Source organism: Miniopterus schreibersii, assembly GCF_964146895.1.
Source record: "Miniopterus schreibersii genome assembly, chromosome: 13".
Taxonomy (NCBI): domain Eukaryota; kingdom Metazoa; phylum Chordata; class Mammalia; order Chiroptera; family Miniopteridae; genus Miniopterus; species Miniopterus schreibersii.
In genome coordinates, this window is record NC_138113.1 from 40,661,118 (window position 1) to 40,681,280 (window position 20,163).

The 20,163-nt window shown below is 37.1% G+C and overlaps 1 protein-coding gene across 3 annotated transcripts in view; it reads right to left on the minus strand.

Annotated features, from left to right (window-relative positions):
- EXOC6B (exocyst complex component 6B) overlaps positions 1-20,163 on the minus strand; it is a 445,000-nt gene that overhangs the window by 170,085 nt on the left and 254,752 nt on the right. For all 3 annotated transcript variants that reach the window (XM_081156370.1, XM_081156369.1, XM_081156371.1), the window contains one exon: positions 17,602-17,781. In XM_081156370.1, coding sequence (XP_081012496.1) covers positions 17,602-17,781 — 180 coding nt within the window. The remainder of the gene's footprint in view (positions 1-17,601; positions 17,782-20,163) is intronic.

Sequence of the window (20,163 nt, forward strand, 5' to 3'; positions counted from 1 at the left end):
ACCTTACTTTGGTGTCCTTTTATCTATATCTTCATCTCTTGAATCTCTTCTTTGATCTCTTATCATAAAGTCCATGGTCACTTTTATCTCCTTGAGAGTGTTGAGAATTATTTTTTCTTAAAGTGGTATTCAGTTTCCTGGAGTAATTTTTCTTTCAATACATATTCCTCATTTGGCTTTTATGTTTCCATTTATTTATTTTGGGTAGCATTCATTATATAGGTTCTAAGTTGTACCTGTCATTTAGCTACGAAGAGGGGCAATTTGGTTATGTCTGCTATTTACTATGATTGGTGTGGTTGGATTGTTCTGCTTCTCGGTCATTTTTTAAAACATACTTTATAATCTGAGCTGTAAATCTAGAAATTGATTGGATATAACCTCTGTTTGTTCCTTCAGATGCCCTGGAAAAGGAGGAGAGGTTGGTAGAAAACAGTGAATCTAGCTAAGATGACCTAAACTCAGATATATTGCCTCTAAACACTTTGGACGACTCTTTTGTCCTGGTCAATGTCAAGTTCCATGAGGGTAGTTCTCTTTAGATTCACTGTTTTCTACCTGGCTTTCTTCATGTCAGGGCCAGCAGCACAAATGGAAGGCTTTTCCACAATAGAAAGTCAAGTTGAGAAAAATAAAGATTGTATAACATGACCCTCTCTCAGCCCCAGCTCCCCTGTCCTTCTGTATTTTGAAGTATGAAAATTAGCCCCCGTTTGTTACTTGCCACTCATATCCCTAGTGCTCCTATCTCCAAGTTACTGACAAGGTCTTTCTGAACTTTCTCACTTACTTCACAAAACCTAGAAGCTGCTTGAAATTGAGGATATGTGTATCAGCCTTGGACATCCAACTTTGATTTGGTTCAAATTTTATTAATACCTAGAAAACAGGCTTTGTAATAAATGGAATGGAGCTAAGGCCACTCCCATAGTTTCATTTACGAGTGATGCTTAATTACATCTCTATTTTTGCTTTTTTATGTCCATTTCAGAGTGTTTCAGGTAGGGCAATCAGCCATCTTTCTTAGAACTCTCAAAGTTCAATTTTCACATACACTTCAGATAATTTCATATTAGAGTTGATGAAATCAAATTTAAGGACATCAAATAATGGGTCTTTGTGATCAGCAGTAATTGTATTTGAATTTTATTTTGAGCTTCAAAGATAATTTCATTAATTTAATCCCTTTAAGAGACAAGCAAACAGAAAAGTCATCTTTATCTTTTACTTGGTTCCAATGACACTATCAATATTCCAATACCTTTTCTGAAAATCATCATGGGAGTCACATATCCTGATGTTTGCATCTGATGCCTAGAAATATTCTGACACTTTTAGTCAAATAAGCACCAAATTTTTTTCAATAAACTATTCCTGTCCTTACCCCAAATGGAAAAGGCAGATAAAACAATGAGGATGTTAGAAGATAATGGAACATTTTTTAAGTTGAAAATTATTTTAAATGATTAAACAAGTCTGATTAAAAGCAAACAGGCCATATGAGGAGAAATGAAAAAAGCATCAAGGAAAAGCAATGATATACAAGCATAAAGAGGTTGAATATTTTTAACAAACATTTCAGAACTTAGTCACAGGAGGCTATACAATAAAGCTAATCACTCTTTGAATATTCTTGAAACTCCTCTTTTGGAACAGCTTTCTTGGCCAGTACTCTTTATTTTCTTCAGTGGTAGCAATTATTCACTGTTGTTGTTTTTTCTTTAATTTTAATTCAGACATCAGAGCAGGAATTCTCAATTGGGAATGATTTTGCTCTCCAGGGAACATTTGGCAATGTCTAGAAATATTTTTGGTTGTCACAGTTTTGGCAGGGGGAGGGAGCTGGGGAGGGAACTATTGGCATGTAATGGATAGGGGCCAGGGATGCTTTTAAACATCCTACAGTGCACAGCCCCCAACAAAGAATTACCCAGCCTAAAATGTGGACAGTGCTAAGAATCCTTGCTTGAGAGCAAAGACTGAGGAGATTACTTAATGATGGCTTCTTGCATTCCATAGGCATTTAACAAACATTTATTAGAGAAATAATTAAATTGAATGGCACTCTTTGGATTAATAAATAATAACTGCAAAACAACATGATCCACAGAATGGCTCTAAAGATACTTTTCTGAGAACCCCGTGAGCTTTCCAAGACTGCTTTGGAGGATAAACTTCACGGGGAAGTTCGCAGGCTCTGACTGCTTTAGGAGCCGCGCGCACAGCCAGACGCCGCGAGCGAGCTTTCGCTTCTTCCCCTCGTTGCCTGCACGGTTTTCTAAGAAAGCAAGAACAAACTGCTGCTGCAGCTGGCATCCTCTGCTCATCTCTAAGTGGGTCTTCGCTTCCAACTATGTGAATGAGATTATGCTTCTCTCTACAAGCCTTAAAGACTCTTTATGATAAAGTCTGAGGAAAAGAGATGTGAATAAAAAATAGAACCTATAAAAATTCCTTAGTATCCTGAAAAGTCATACCAAAGGGAAAATTTAGCTTTATAACACACTTAAGATATCATTTCACTAGCAACCAAGGTCCACTGAAAGAAATGAATAACCTTAATGGGAAAGAAAAAGGCAGAAGTAATGCTGAATGTCTCTATTTTGGTTTAACTATAATTCAAAGAAACTGAGCTGCCAATAACGCCAGTCCTGCCAGTGGGAGATGTAACACGTTGTGCACCAAAGAGAACCAACTTTACAGCCAGAGATCTGAGAGAGATTTTTGGGCCAACCAGTTCATGGCTAGGAGAACACAGACAAGGTCCTAACTTCCTCTACTGTGAAATGGGGATACTAAAATCCATCTTCTCAGGTGTTGTGTACAATTATATCATACATTGTAATAGAGACTGAAAGATCAAATAGTTCAGCCTGCCTGATGAAATTTCCTAGAGCACTAAAAAGGCCACAGAATCATTTTTAAGTTATTACAGTATCTTACCTAGTATATACACTCTCGCTTTGCACATACTTTTCCAGAACTGATGTCTTAGCTTCAAATAAGATTCACCAACAACTTCGAATGCATTTTAAACAATTATTTTGATGACTGGTTTATCCATTTAAATTTTGTTGCCTATTACCTCCACTAATACAGGGCACTGAATTATGGGTTTGTTCTTTTCTGATGTGGCTATAAGACCAGAAATGGGATCAGATTGTGCTATAGCTTAGATCTTCAGTGAGAGAAAAGAACTCAACCTGGAGTAAATCTCTTTATTTACTGATCTCAACTTATTTCAGTGATGAATTATTCCTCAAGTGCATCTTTAGGACAGCTGAATTCCAAATGCATCAGATGTAATTAAATCAACAACACTACAAATCACTACACTTGTATTTTTCCTCAGAGAAGGGATTTTGTTTTTATAACCTTACCAAGCAGCACAGCACATCGTTGAGCTCGTATTAGGTGTTCAGTAAATACTTGAACTAAATTGAAAGCAGTGAAGCTCAAATTCTAGGAGCTCTCATGTTATTCTAAAGTTGTGCCCATAAGAATAAAACAGACTAAACAATGCAGAGGAAACATAACCAAATTATAGCTGCATTATTACCAATGTATCTAAGGTATTAGACTATAAAGATATATTAAAATTTGACTTAAAAAAACAACAGAGAGAAAATTATGGCAATTCTGAAACTTGGGCATGTAGTTATCGATAGTTATAAAGAAATGCTCCTCCCAGACCAGTGCACATGCTTTTACTTACTCTTTGAGAAATCACCTTCAACTCGCATTTAATGCATTCATTCTCTTTTCACTAACACTTCAAACCCCAGTTTAGATTCTTACTACATAAATGTCTGAAGCAAGATATACAAATACTAAGGCAATGGGCCAGAATTTTCCTTTGAAATGTTTTCTAAAGCCTAATTTTATTTAACTTCCACCATGCTGTCTAGACAAACATCAGCTATTAAAAAACACTAGCTTGGTTCTGTGAAAGATACTGGCAATGCCTTTACTCGGGAACTAGTGGCAGCAAAATCCTACCTCTGCCACTTCCTAGCTGTGTGCCCTTGGGCAGCTTACTTAAGTTCTCTGTGCTTAAGTATCCTCATCTGTAAAATGAGTAAAATACTACCAATCCCACAGGGTTCTTAATATTTGTAAAGTAAGTTAGAATAGTTGCTGTATACTACTGGTGTATGTTCTGGTTAAATAAATAAAATCTATTTTGGGGAAATAAAAAAACAGAATAGGCTTATTTCCCAGATGGATAAATATAAAGAATATTGCAAATCTATAACTTAAAACATTTTAACTTAGCCCTTTATGTTTTTACATTTGGCTGCATATAAGACATTTCTTTCTTTAAATAAAAATGAGAGCCATGACTGCTAATCTGATCTGGCATCTCTTGTAGTGGGAAAAAAAAAAAAATCCCCAGAATCATAATGACAGAAGTAGAATTTCTTGCTATATACCTACCACAAACAATATATAAAATATAGAAGCCACACACATCCCACAGAGTTAACCAATGTAAGAGATTTCAGTATCAGAAATACGCTTTCATTAAGCACAGGGCAATAACCTCTCCATTAACCCTATTGTAAAGGGCAAAGTTGAAAAATACAGAATCATATCAGTAAAAGGAACTACTTAGGTCCATCTATTCCAAGTATTTTACACAATGTCAGGGGTTATACTGCAGTCCTAAGAATAAGTACATAATAAGTGACCTCACAGTCATATCCAAGTCTAAACTCATCACCTCTGCCTAAAACTGCTCCTCTTCATAGGTTATCTATTTTACTGATACCATCTCATCACTCTCCAAACTGAGCTCAAAGCGTTTAGTCATCTGTAACTCCCTTTACTCTACACATCCACTTATTATCAACTTATATTGATTCTACTTCCATAATATCTCTCTTACTAATTCTCTCATCTTGTCAATTCAAACATTCTTTAACCTGAACTAGACATACTAGTAGGAATTTTTCTGCAACTAACTCCTTCCTAATTAGTTTTCCAATCCATAATTTGTTCCATCTCCAGTTTGATTTCCTACTGTCAAATTAACTTTCCAGAAACAAAGGTATGATTTTAACACTTTCCTGTGCAAAGCCAATCAGTGATTCTCCATTTTCCTTTCACTGGGGGTCTTCCACATCTAGCCCCAAACATTGTCTCTACCAATTCATTTTTCCCTGCTATTTTTCTTTATATATCCTCAGCTCAGGATACATCAAACTATTATTATTGCTCATGCACACCCCAAGTTTTCAGCCTTTGCTGCTTTCTTTATGGGGTTACTTTTTTTTTTTTTAATATATCTTTATTGATTTCAGAGAGAGGAAAGGAGAGGGAGAGAGAGATGGAAACATCAATGATCAGAGAGTCATTGATCGGCTGCAGCCCACAACCCGGGCATGTGCCCTGGCCGGGAATCGAACCCTTATCGCCTGGATCCTAGGTCGATGCTCAACTGCTGAGCCACGCCCGGCCGGGCTATGGGGTTACTTTTATTTTAAAAGACCTTTCCAATATATTCTTCAAAGCCCCCAATAGCTGGTATTTTCTTTATAAAATAATTTCCAAACTTCCTCTCTCTCAGCACTCCCCCTTGGACTATTATTGCACTTTATTTATATCACTATTACAGCAAGAATCCTATCTTGCATTGGCCTGACTACTGCCTTTCACATAGTAGGGGTTCAATGAACTCATTTGAATGACTGCTGAACATAACATCTATTTTTATTCAAGGAAATGGACATAAAAAAGTTTTGATGTTACCAGTCAGAGATCACATCGAGTGTTTACTGGCAGGGAAATTACCATATCGGTTATTTCCTTTCACTTAGTCCATATCTATCTATATGTATATGTATACATATACACCTATCATACACATATTACATGCATATTATATATGTATATATATATATATATATGTGCATATACACACATATTACAGCTGAGAGAAACCTTAGAAGTAGTATGGTATATAAACAGAGTGCTGGACTAGGAATCAGAAGATCTGGGTTTTATTTTATTGTACTTTGTTTTGCCACTAAGTAATTGTAATAAGCCTGGTTAAAAGTCACTTAAGGCATTTGAAATTCGTTTTCCAACTCTGTGTGGAATGAAATATGTTGGGCATCAGGTTAGATGCTGCAATAATATAAAAAGGCAGAGGGTGCTGTGCTGGCAGGGCTACTCCTGCTCTGATGTATTCTCAGTGTCTAGCACGGGTAGGGCTGTCTTTCCCTTTCTCTTAAACCAGATTACACAGTATATGAAACTGATATAATTTCTTGAATCTTCCTCATCTTTTTAAAAAAACATAGTTTATATGTGTCCATTTGTAGCTATAGAAGACTACACCCCATTCTCTATTAATTTAAGTAACTGGCTTTCAAATTATGTAATTAGGCAACTATTTGCAAAATCAACTTATGATGACATCGGTTAACAGCTTACAATGAGGCAAATAATATATTTATTTATTTCATGCACTCTCATTTGAGGTACACTTAAAACAATAACCTGAGGGAGAAAAGTTTAGATATCATTCATCACTGTCCTGCAATCAACAACAAAAAATTTTATTGTGGGAACAGAGAATAAATGAACTAAACGTTGAACCAAATACACCACCCAGATAACTAAAATAATGGGTTACATTTAACATAAAAGTTGAATATAAAAATGAGCAAAAATGACTATATGCTGTGCTATAAAAACAATTCCCTTGGTTTGGAGCATCTGGTTAAATCAAGTTATATGTTCAAAGCTAAACTGCTCAAGTATAAGTTCTTTACAAATACTGAGTGCAGTGCTGTCTTAGAACATCTTGACCGGACACTACCACGGGCCAGCTCACTTCACAACAGTAATTATCACAGTTGCATCTGGAAGATGGCTCAGGGCTTTGAGGGGAGATGGGGTGTGATCAGCATTCTTTTATACATTTCCAAGTTAAAAAGAGTCATATTCTATAGTGCCAGACAGTGAAATAAGAAAAGCACATAATTGCAAGTCTATTGTTTCACTTATACTTAAGCCCATAAAGAAAATATACCTCCACTTATAAATATTTTTATTATTTATAATAAAGATATTTATTATTATTAATCACATAACTTATGTTCTAAATCCCTTACTTTAGGTGTTTATGTTCCTCATTCATTTTCCAATTTGTCTTACAGCATTATCTTTTTATTTGGCACTGCAGTTATTGGGGGACAGAGTTATAATGGAGTTTTAGAAGAGATCCCTCACAATGAGGTCCTGTAAGTATATTGAATCAAACCTAAGTATTTGAAAAGGAGTAAGAGTAATATGAAAAACATAAGGTGAAAATTACTCCAAAATCAGTCCTGGATCTAAAATTATCTTCATTATTAGTTTAATTTCTAATATGCTTTTACAGTTACTGGGTTGGATGACCTTTAAACACTATACAGACACGGTGTCAAATTATACACCAAGATTTTCATCACATGTGGTTCCAGCACACAGAGGAAGCAGCATGGAAATCTCAGGACTGGAAGACTCGCAGCGCTATCCTAACCCTCTGCCACAGGCAAGGGCTGCCTTTGTAACATCCCGTAAAAAGTCATCCATCCTGTGTTCCAGTGCTGACCACGAATTAACTAGTTCATGCTCTATTTAATTTACTTCTAATGTCTACTTGTTGGATCCATTCAAAACAGGTCTAATCCATCTTCCATACAACCACATTTCCAGCGTTTGGCTTTCTCATTTCTAAAAGAGGAAACAGAGGGCCATTTGGTATTCAAATTTTACTCTAAATAAAAGGCAGCAAATTAATGGCAAGAGCTAGGAACAATATCCATAGCAGCCAGCTATAAATTGTTTTCTTTCCATAACAATTTGAAAGTCTACCCTTTGGAAAAAATAATAAATAGACAAAATCAGCACACCAGAAAATTACAGCAGGCTCCCCAGCATTCACATATCCTGTTCATGTAGAGAGGGTAAAATGGACTGCAAAGAGACCCAAAGGAAAGTGGAAAAAGAAGCTAAGCACTAGTATGTAGACAAGATAACCTTCTCAGAGTGCTTCCTAGGCTTTTGGACTAGTAGCCCTTGAGCTAAATATCTGTTCAGCCTCTATGGAATCAGAAACAGCCTGGCAAGTTCATCAGAGGGCTGAAAGGCAGAGATCCTATACTGTAGAGGGCACAGACACATTAAAAAGTCATCACATGACTTCCACAAAATTAAAAAATAAAGGAATTAAACAGTGAGAAAGGTGACTTGTTAACTCAGGGCAAAACAGAATCAAGGTGAGTCATATGACAAGTAAACATTTGTGAGTTATCCATAAAGACATTGTGGTTTGGAGGTTTGGGGTAGTGGTGGTTTTTAAATCAAAAGCAGACCAAATACTATATAACATAATTAAAGGAATTCATTGCATCAGACAGAAGGTCACTAGACATTCCTCGTGACTTTCTATAGTTGGCATGAGTAATACAATTGTGCCAGGTCTAGCAATCCCCCCTCAATAACACAGAATAGGGATGATTAATGCTAATCACAGCTCTACTGTTTGCAGCAGACTTGGGCCAGGAATTAACATTAGACTGAACTAAGACTGGAGTTTCAAGCGTTATTGTTGAAACTGAACATACTATCAAGCTTATGCTCATTAGACTCAGTCCCTTTCCTACACTTGGGAGCCAGGTTCCACAAAGAAGATAAAGAGATAAACAAAAAACATTGGAAGGGTCCCTATGGACCCCTGCTGAAGGAAAGAGAAACCCTAAAGAAATATCACAATAAAATGTCCCCTTGGGAACTGACATATTTCCTTTACCACCTACAAAGCAATGTATCAACACTATTCCTTTAAGAATCTCAAAATTACCAATGTCTCTCAAATATAGTATAGAAAGATGTTCTTAATAATCATTTAGTAATGTTTTTATAATATCTATAATATATATTACACAAGGTTTAATATTACCTATTACAACTACTATAGCTAATATTTACTAAATGCTTGCTATACATATTAGGCAGTGTTATCATTTACTACATATAAAGTTTTCATTGTTTTACGATAACTCATTTCATGGTTTTTTGAATACTCATTTCCTGAAATAAACTCTTCTAGGCCTACAATTATTAAAAACAAAAACAATTCTGGCCAGTGTGGCTCATTAATTAGAGCATCGGCCTGTGCACCAAAGGGTCATGGGTTCAATTCCCAGTCAAGGGCATGTACTTGGGTTGCACGTTTGATCCCAGGTGCCAGTGGGGACCCGTGCTGGAGGCAATCGGTCGATGTGTCTCTCTCACATTGATGTCTCTCTCTTGCTCTCTCTCTCTCTCTTTCCTCCTCTCTCCCTTTCACTCTCTCTGAAAAGCAATGGAAAAAATACTCTTTGGTGAGGATTAACAAAAATAAATACATAAAAATAAAAAATAAAAAAAAATCTGTGATCTACAGAAATCTAGTTCCATGTAAATATTTGAGATTTACTTTTATAACCTTTTCCTTACCCTCTCCTACCAGTCAATATCATGAATGCTTCAAGTTACTTGCAATGTTTGAACCACAAGCAAAGCAAACTGAATATATATATATATAAAGAATGCATATATAAAGAATGCATATATCTTTATATATATATATATATAAAGAATGCAGAGCTGTAAGAAGCAGAGAACATATACACTAACACTGAAGAGTGGACATCGCCATTCACTAGGGAGGAAAACGGAGGAACTGGAATGCAAAGGTGTGGCACAGAGAAGTGGAATAGGGAAATAATAATGTGCCTAACTTCCTGTGACCGGTATTTCAATCCCTTAGGGAGAAAAAAAAAATTCAATTTTGAAAATTATATTAGAAAATAAATTTATACTTCTCAAAGGTAATAAACATCAAAAGACACCATTAAGAGAGTGAAAAGGCAAGCCACAAACTAGAATAAAATATTTGCAATACATATATACCATAAAGAACTCATAGCTAGAACAGCAACTCTCAAAAGTGTAGTCTACAGATGCCTGGGGTCCTCCAGACCCTCTCAGGAGGTCCATGAGGACAATTTTCATAATAACACTGAGATGGTTTTGCCTTTTCATTGTGTGGGCATTTGCACTAATGAGGTTTCACTTGCGTTGGCATTTGCAAAAGCAATGATGTGCAAAACCACTAGTGCCCCGTAGCTTGGATTAAGGCTATGGCACCAAACTGTACTGGTAACCCTTGTATACTTCACTGCCAGGCACTCACAGTAAAACAAATTTCATTTTTAAAAAATTATTGCTTTTATTAAATGCTCCCTCAGGAACTAATATTTCATATTTCCTTTATTGTCAACAAGGTAGCACATAAACACTGTTCCTTTAATAATCTCAAAATAACTAATGTATCTTGAGTATATCTCTGAGCATGTCTTTTTTATATTCTGTGTGACATACAGGGTAGTACATATAAAGCATTTACGTTGCATGCTCAAGTATAATTGTCTCAGGCAAAGCATCTGAGCGATTGAATTACAAACTGAACTAGCCCCTTTTTTCACAGAATATCCTTTTCATTTGAAAGAACAGCTGACAGACAAATTATGTTATTCAAACTTGGGTTTTTGATGGGCATTTTCTTGAAAATGACAGAAATGAGACTGAGTGCATCTTGAAAGAAAACAACTGATATTAGTTGCCAATGACACAAGTAAAGCTTTAAGAAAATTTTTGAATTTTAGAAAAGTAGTTATCTGCCACCTTGATATAGTTTCCCAATACTTAAAAAGTTTTTAAAGAGACTGGTGGCAATATTACTGAGGGTGACTTTTTTAATATCTTATAATAAAATAAATCAACATTTGGCAGATCAGCCTAACTCAGTGAACCACTATTTTCTAAATGATGGATGTGCGATTCTATCAAATCACATATGGGTAAAGATCTACGCAAAGTATAAAACAGAAGAATGAACTTTAAGGCAACAGCATATAAAAAACTAATTGATAATGTTTCAGACTCCACACTGAGGTTAACCTTTAAGAAACTATCATGTGTCAGATTTTGCTATAGTACCAAAGAATATTAACAATGGTTTGAAAAGGCTAAAGTATTCCTCCTTTAGCAAACATATATCTATGAGGTCAAATTTCCTCATATACTTCAACCAGAAAAACATATTACAACAGACTGATGTAGAAGCAGATTAGAGATATCGAACAGTCTTCTATTAAGCCAGATATTAGTGTTACATACAAAAATATGAAACAATGACATTCATGTTACTAATGTCTTTGAAAAATATAGTTATTTTTCTTGGTAAATATATTACTGATGTTAATAAATAAGGTGTGAATATTGTTATTTTTAGATAAATACATAAATATTTTACAATCTATCAGTATTAATTTCAAATATGATAAATATCAGTAGATATAAACAGCATAAACAAAAGCTCTTTGGAGTTCTTAATAATTTTTAATAATGTAAAAGAGTCTGAAGGCCAAAAAGTTTGAGAATAGCTATACTGGCCTTCTATTGCTCCTGCAGCAAATTACCACAAATTTAGTGGCTTCAAACAATACAAATTTATTATCTTACAGTTTTGTGGGGTCAGGAGTCCAAAATAGGTCTTATGGGGCTAAAATTAAAGGCAACACTCCCTCTAGAAACTCTAGGGGGAAATCTGTTCCTTGCTTTTTTCAGCTTCTAGAAACTGCCCCCATTCCCTGGTTCCTGGCTATATCACTCTGCCCTTTGCTTACATCATTACATCTCCCTTTCTGACTCTGACACTCTTACTCCCTCTTATAAGGACTTTTGAGTTTATACTGGGTACATCCAGATAATACAAGATAACCTCCCTACCTCAAGATCCTTAACTTAATCATACCCACAAAGTTCCTTTGGCTATTAACATACTCACAGGTTCTGGGGATTAGGATGTGGACATCTTTGGAGACCATTTTTCTATCTACCACAACTGCTGAATTAAATATATACTAAACTCCTTAAAATCATTAATAAAAATGCAGAGAACCCAATTTTAAAAACGGGCAACAGACTTGAACAGAAACTTCTCAACAAGAGTATATGCAAATGGCCAATAAGCACATGAATTGTTGCTCAACTTCATTAGCCGTCAAAAAAATGGCAACTGAAAACATCAATGTTGTGTATAGATGTAGACATAGGTATAGATATAGATGATATAGATATAGATCCAATAGAAGGATTAAAATGATAAAGACAGGTAAAGCCAAATTTTGGCAAGGATGTGAATTAGATGGAACTCTTATAAGCTACTGGTAAAAAAATACAGATTGGTATAATCCTTTGGAAAATTGTTTGGCAGGATATGAACACTTTCCTGACCTATGACACAGCAACTCCACCAAGTATGTACTCAAAGAAATATGTTCACCAAAATACATACAGTAGTTTCAAAACAATGCTGTTTCTAATAATCAAAAGCTAGAAACAACTCAAATGTCCAGCAATGTTAGAATAGATAACCGTGATATATTCAAATAGTGGAATATTATATAGAAATAAGAATTACCAGACTACTTCTACGTGCCATGTTGAATCTCACAAATGTAATGTTGAGTCTAAGAAATGACACACAAAAAAGAGTTCATATTGTGTCATTCCACAAACAGGCAAAACCAAGCTAGATTATTAGAAATACAGACAATAATTACCGTCAGGGAGATAGGTAAAGATTTGGTGGGAGAAAGGCTAGAAGGGTCTTTCAAGAAACTGGTAACGTTCTGTTTCTTGATCTTGGTGCTGATCTCATGGGTTTGTCTACTCTGTGAAAATTCATCAAACTACTTAGTATTTATAACTTGTTCACTTTACTACGTTTGTTATTTTTTTATTTTTTTAAAAAAACAAAGTGATTTCCTTTTCTAAAGAATGGACTATTTAAACAAATGCATTTTTTTCAGGGGCCTCTTAACGAAACAATGAGCTGCTGGGATCACTGTGTCTGTTTCACAACAGCAGAAATGTAGGTAGGGTGAACATGGTCCCAAAAACATCATTCTAGAGAACAGCTTTTATACGGTTCCAGTGGGAATCTATGTTAGCATGTAGGAAAAATAGACACAGAAAACGACCTTTACCAAGGGATCATGTTAAACTTCTTGAGACTTTAGAGTTAAGGCCTGTTAGTCTATTGAAAGGCAGCTTCCCATTTTCAGGTCCCTGTCACTGGCTGGTCCTAAGACTATCTTCCAAAGGAGTTATCAAGTTACACAGTGATCAAAGGAAATTTAAAATGAAAACAAAAACATCCATCCTCCCAAACAGAACAAAACACATGTCAACACACCACAGAAAACTTCCTCGCTTTGTTAGCTTTGCAGTCACTGTTAAGGGTTGACAAAAGTCTCCATGTTGCAACAGTTAAAGAGAATAAACCATTCAATTATCCTACATTATATAAAAGTAACAAGTAGATGTTCTTAACAGAAACCCTTTTAAAAATATAACCTCATGCATTACAGAGTAGTAAATCCATTCTTTGGCCGTGTGTGGGTTACTCTAATAATTTTTTAAGAAGCTAGTTTTTCCTTAAGAAGATCCTGGACCTCATCCACAGCCACGGAGCTAGAGAGCAAGAAGCTGGCAGTTGCTAATTCAAAGTAGGAGTCCCCAGGGGCAAGTATGCACTGTGTGTGATTTCCAATAATATGTGTTATTTATTTGGAGAAACCATATGAAAACTGTGGCTGTAAACCACCATGAAAGTATCTCAGAACAGTGGCATGTACCAGATTCCTGTTCACTTAACTGTGAACTCCTCACCCCACAACATGTGCACTAGATGTGCTGGAGCATCTTGGCACCACACAGCAGGCTCAAATGTGCCATCTTGTCAAAGCAGGAAAAGGGCAGTTCAGAATGACCTACCTGCAGTGCTGCCAAGCAGGACTACTTTCTTCCTTAGGAACTTGGGTAAATACCTTTTCAGCTATAAAGATCTAAATTTTTTAATAAAGTAAATGCTTAAATATTTTTAAATGCCAATAACAAAAAATTATAAAATGCTGACAATTTTGAAAAAGAATTCAAAGTCACACCACCAAAACAATTACCTAGTTAACATATTTCCTGCTCTATCTTTTCCTTACTGCTAACACGTTTTTAGAGCTTTTACATACTTCTAATCATCGTGCTTATAAAATGTTCATTGTACTTCTTTCATTTAACATTACAGATATTTTGCAATGTTATTATTTAATAGTCATAAAACTAATATTAATAAATGCATGATAGTTTGTTGAATAATATTACAGTTTACATAACCATTTACCTGTTATTACCCAGTTAAAATTGTTTTTAATTATTTGCTCTTATAGGCAATGTTGAAATAATTATTTTTTCCTCAGAAAATACTTCAGCTTCCCACAATCCCAGCACCAGTGACAAAGAATCAGAGCAGTTTCCTCTGCATTTTATAAAGGTATCCTAGATATTAAGGTAACCAGATACAGTGAGCAGTACCTAAGATCCTCTCCGTGGTCTCTCTGACTTATAAACAGCACATCATATTTGGAGAGTTCGATTTGAAGGATTTGCAGTTCTTTAAGCTCTAGGTTCTCTTTATTTCTCATCACCAAAAACAGGATTAGAAGTAAACGGTTCTTAGTATTTGAAATCAGACATTCATAATCTTTTATATAATAATTATAAGAGCAGTACACAACCCAAAGATCAGTATCATTAAAGAGGCAAGACACTGGCTGAATACAGCCAGAAAGAATAGCCATGGCTACTGGGATAAGTAGTTTTACCCAGGGGCGGGGGAGGGGGTGGGGTGCTAAGTAATAGCTCAATACACAAAGATATCTCTGAAGAAATACAAAACCAAAGGATTTAGTCACTAAAATGGCTAACTAAACTCACAATCGCAATACAACACTAATAAGGAGCTAATACACTGATTTCAAAGTCTTAATAGCATATAAACAGGAAACAATCAATTTCTCAGTATGCAGAAAAATCATTAGCAAATCTGTAATTTCTGCTCCATCAGAGGAGGAAAAAAGAGAGAAAAAAAAAATCTTTGGGCACTAGCTCTACCTATATAATTAATTTGAAGAAAAATGTGGTTGATATCCTGAAGGCTATGATGCCTCTAGTCCCTTGAGGACATCTGAAACTTCCTTAATTTGTTCCAGAGAAAACCATAGGGACTGGACTGACTTAGAGAATCATTATTACTAGCAGATGAGAGAATTTCCACAGGAGGTGTCAGCTAAGAGAACTAGCTGGGTAGTCTCTATACTTTACTTTTCTCATCTGTAAAATGGGATAATACTTGTTTGCAAATTTGCTACAAGGAATAAATGAGAATATGTATACATGCATATACATACATGTATGTATGTGAGAATATATGCAAATACGCATATGTATGTGTATCAATATATACATATTCTCATTTATTCCTTGCAACAAGTGCATATATATATATACACACATTTATATATGTATGTGCATACACACACACATACACACAGAATATGCATATGTTTAACACAGTACCTGGTACATGTTATGTACTCAAAAGATAATAGCTACTATTAAATAATGAAAGACAATTTTACACAGGGGTGGGCAAAAGTAGGTTTATAGCTGTAATACATATAAATAATAGAATAATTAAGAAATAATAGTACAAGAATAACTTGTATTTTGGGTACTCACAACTGTAAACCTACTTTTTCTACCCCTGAATTGTGGAGAAAACATGACCCAGAGTAAAAAGACCTAGGGCCTACCCCACACTATTGATTCATTTTCTGACCATGGGCAACACCAAGCACTATAAAGAAGAAAGCTATCATATCTAGTTAGAAGAATTAGAGAAGGTTTCATGGAAAGTGTAGGATTTGAAAGAGCCTTGAAATATTGGTAAGATTTCTATACATATAGTTAAAGGGCAGAAGCCATTAAAGTAGATAAAGGCATGAAAAAAACAAGGGTAGAAAAAGATGAGTGTACTTGAGCATCATTTCAGTTTGGGGAGGAATGTTTGAGCAAATAGAAAATTGAGATAGAGATAAAGTCAAAAAGGTAGTTTGGGAATCACATTATGGAAAGTCTTGATGGTCATGGAGATTTTGTACTTATTGGGAGGCACTGACAGTTTCTAAAGATCAGAATCATCTGGTTAGTGCTGAGATGGTCGTGGTTCACAAAATTAAGGGGGGTGGTAGGAGAAATGTCAGTTTTAGAAGGGTTTTAGACTAGAAGAATTTCAGGAACTTCTATGTAGAAAATAACTTTCCCTTAAACATGACCCATCAACTAACTGCCCAGGAAGGAAGGCCAAGGACAGGTATCACTGAATATTTAGCCAAAGAAAAATCAAGGCAAACCAAGGTGGGTTAAGAGAGATCTTGCCTCAGGTCATATAAATTAACATTAACAGCAGACGGAGAAAAGGAATTCAGAATTCCCTCCTTGGGATCTGTTACTTGAGACAGCATTTCCTCTCTCTCAAGCATTTCTGAAAGATAATTATCAGGATAACAGGATAAATTCTCAAAAGTATGCATTTACGCCAAGCATGCAAAATGGGTAGCTGTGCATGCAATTATAAATTATACAATTGGAGCCTGAAAAAATGCTTGTGAACTTACCTCATCTGTTAACTCAAAGTACACAGCAACATTTTAGAACTCTTAACTGTGGAAAACCGTATTATAATCATTTCTGGTTGTCTCATGAAAATAGGTAGGCCAGCTTAGTCACCAAACCTCAAGGGGAAAACAGCTGCAAATTTCAATAATTTTCCCCTGACCATTCACTATCTAATGGAGTATAATCTAGGACATCCTCTCCCACCCAAAACACAGGTACACACACACCCTCTAGTGACCTATTCCTTTGGCTATGTTGCTATTGTGGTGACAAAACATCCCCCAAGGTGATGAGGCTCAAACCACAACTCACCCCATCCATTGTACCTACTTAATAAGGAAAAAAGTAAACCAAATCTGGTGAAACATAATATCACCAGGAATCTCTACATATTTTAAACACAGAGTTTTATATCAACCAAAAAGTAGTCAGTAGAGATAGGACCATATTACTGATAACCAAGAAAAAAAGGAATCAGAAACAAATCCACCAATATGCAGGTGAAGTTCACATTGTTACACATTTGTAAACAATGCCTTTACAATGACTGTGAGTATATATTCAAGAAAACAGAGAAAAGATAGATACATTAGGTAAAAAGATGGAGAATTTTAACAGAAAATTTGAGGTTATAAAAAAATTAAGTGGACATTCTAGAACTAAAAAGTATCTGAAACGCTAACTCCTAAGTTTCTCTTCTGTTTCTACCAAGGCATTCATTATGTGTTTGCACTAATTACCCTTAAGTTAGAAGGAATATAAGTAGACATAATATTTGGGGCCATTTTCAGAATGAGCAAAATGCAAAAGTAAATGAAATAATAATGGAAGAGATCTCTAAATCTTGTTAAGGGGTGATAATCACAGGGTGAGCTTTTATATCCTGAAGAGCTTCCAGAAACAGACAAACACTTTTCACAAACTAAATTTTAAGAGAATCCTTTTCTATACAATGGGCAGAGTAAAGTGATTGTCACTTACAGGAAGGTGCGTGAATACAGCAAAGGTGCTACGCAGAAAAGCAATGAGGTCTACAAGGTAGTCACTAGCTTTGTTGCCCAAATCTCCTGTCATCCAGTCATAGTCGGCCAACTGTAGAAACTGGTCAATCTTTTGATTCAAGTTGGTATAAATCTCTTCTTCAGCTGCATGTCTGGCATCCTGAGAAATATGAAATTTAAAAAATCATTCAGGCTTCTAGTATAAGCATAGCAGACATTTCTGCTTGGAAACATCTCACACATACCCACTAAATAACAGAATTGGTGGTGGAAAAAAGATGAGGGGTAGGTATCAGCGGTACCCGCCGCCTCCCGCAACCACATCAAAATTACAACTAAAATACAGAACTATCATCACTCAGAACCTCCTGAAATCTGGCTGAACAGAGGGAACTGAAGAAGCATCGAGACCGGTAGGAGGGGCAGAGACACAGGCAGATCGGGGCTGGATCAGGGAGACTCAGCCTCAGGCCCACACCCTGTCCTGCGGTATAAACCCTGGGGGTATCTTGGTGGCGGTTTCCCGGAGGAGCGACGGGTCCCAGCCCCACAGCAGGCCCCAGCCCAGGGCTCCAGGGCCAGGAAGAGACGTCCCCACAACTCCGGGCTGTGAAACTAGCGGGCACTGTCCCTGAGGGACCTGGAGGCTGTGGGAGCCCCAGCAGCTCCTCTCAAGGGGCCCATGCACGGACTCACTCAGACACGCTCCCTCTGAGCCCAGCGCCGGGCAGCAGCCTGAAAGGACCTGGGACACTCGGGGAGGAACTAACCTGCCTGAAATCCAGGCAAGAGCTGGAGGGGCGGCTTCCTCCCATGGAGAAGAGATGATGGAGGCCATTGCTCCTTTGGCGAGCCCTCCCCGAACAGAGCAGGCAGGCAGGTGCCATATTTTAATCGCCAGCACCTTTGGCCCCGCCCCGTGATTCCCGGAGGCCCCGCCCCTCCCCACCTGCAGGCGCATCCAGGCCATTTCCAGGGGCTTTTCTGTGCAAGTGGCCTCTCAAGTCTTATGCTTAGGACTTTCCTAAAATCTCTCAGACAAACAGCAGCGGGCCCCATACGGCTTGATAAGTGGCCCCAGGCCTGGCACTGGCGGCAGCCTGCACTGGCTCATAGCTTGGCCTCTCCTGGACACAGCCAAGCCCAGCACAAGTAGCAGCCAACTATGGTTTGCTGTGTAGCTCATGCTGGGTGGCCCTGGGCAAGGCACTGGCACAGGCTGACTTTGCACCTCCCCGGAGGCCCCAAAGACAGTGCACCTGGTGGTCAGACTCGATCATACTGGATTACAACCCTACCACATCCAAGAGTGACACACTCAAAGGGAGCATTTGGTGAACACCAAAGCTCCACTGAAGTAAATCCTGCTCCACAGGGGTGTCTCCAGCACAGCAGCTCTTTGGCTGTCGTTGCAGCTAGTCCTCAGAGCCAATTGGCCTGGGGGTCAATTCCTGCCAGTGACACTGACAGCAACCAAGGCTCAACTACAATAGGTCAGAGCACACAGCCCACCCAGGGGAGCACCTAGAAGGCCCAGCTCAGGTGACTGGGGAGGCTGAGCCACTGGGCCCTACAGGACACCTACTACACAAAGCCACTCTACAAATTCCAGGAGACATAGCAGCTCTACCTAATACATAGAAACAAACACCTGGAAGCAGCCAAAATGTGGAGGCAAAGAAACATGTCACAAAGGAAAGAACAGAAGAAATCTCTAGAAGAGGAATTAAATGAAATAGAACCAAGCAAGCTAACAGATACAGAGTTCAGAACTTTGTTTATAAGGATGCTCAATCATATTAGTAAGAGTATTACAAAAACAACTGAGACCGTCGATGACCTAATAAAGTACCTATCAGAAAGGAAGGCTACATAAACTAAAATGAAGAATAATTTACAGGGAATCAACAGTAGAGTAGAGGACGCTGAAAATCAAATCAGCAATTTGGAACATGAGGAAACAAAAAACACTCAACCAGAAGAGCAAAAAGAAAAAAGAATCAAGAAATATGAAGATAGTATAAGGAGCCTCTCAGACAACTTAAAGCAGCCCAGCATTCGTATTATTGGGGTCCCAGAATGAAAAGAAAGAGAGCAAGAAACTGAAAACCTATTTGAAAAAATAATTACAGAAAACTTCCCCTACCTAGGGAAAGAAATAGACTTACAAGTCTAGGAAGCACAGAGGGTCCCAAACAAGAGGAACCCAAAGAGGCCCACAGTAAGACACATCATAATTAAATGCCAAAGGTTAAAGACAAAGAGAGAATCTTAAAAGCAGCAGGAGAAAAGCAGTTAGTTACCTACAACAGAGCACCCATATTACTCACAGCTGATTTCTCAACAGAAACGGCAGGCCAGAAGGGAGTGGCAAGAAATATTTAAAGTGATGAAAAACAAGAAACTACAACCAAGATTGCTCTACCCAGCAAAGTTATCATTTAGAATTAAAGGTCAGATGAAGAGCTTCACAGATAAGAAAAAGCTGAAGGAGTTCATCACCGCCAGACTAGCACTACAGGAAATGTTGAAGGGTCTTCTT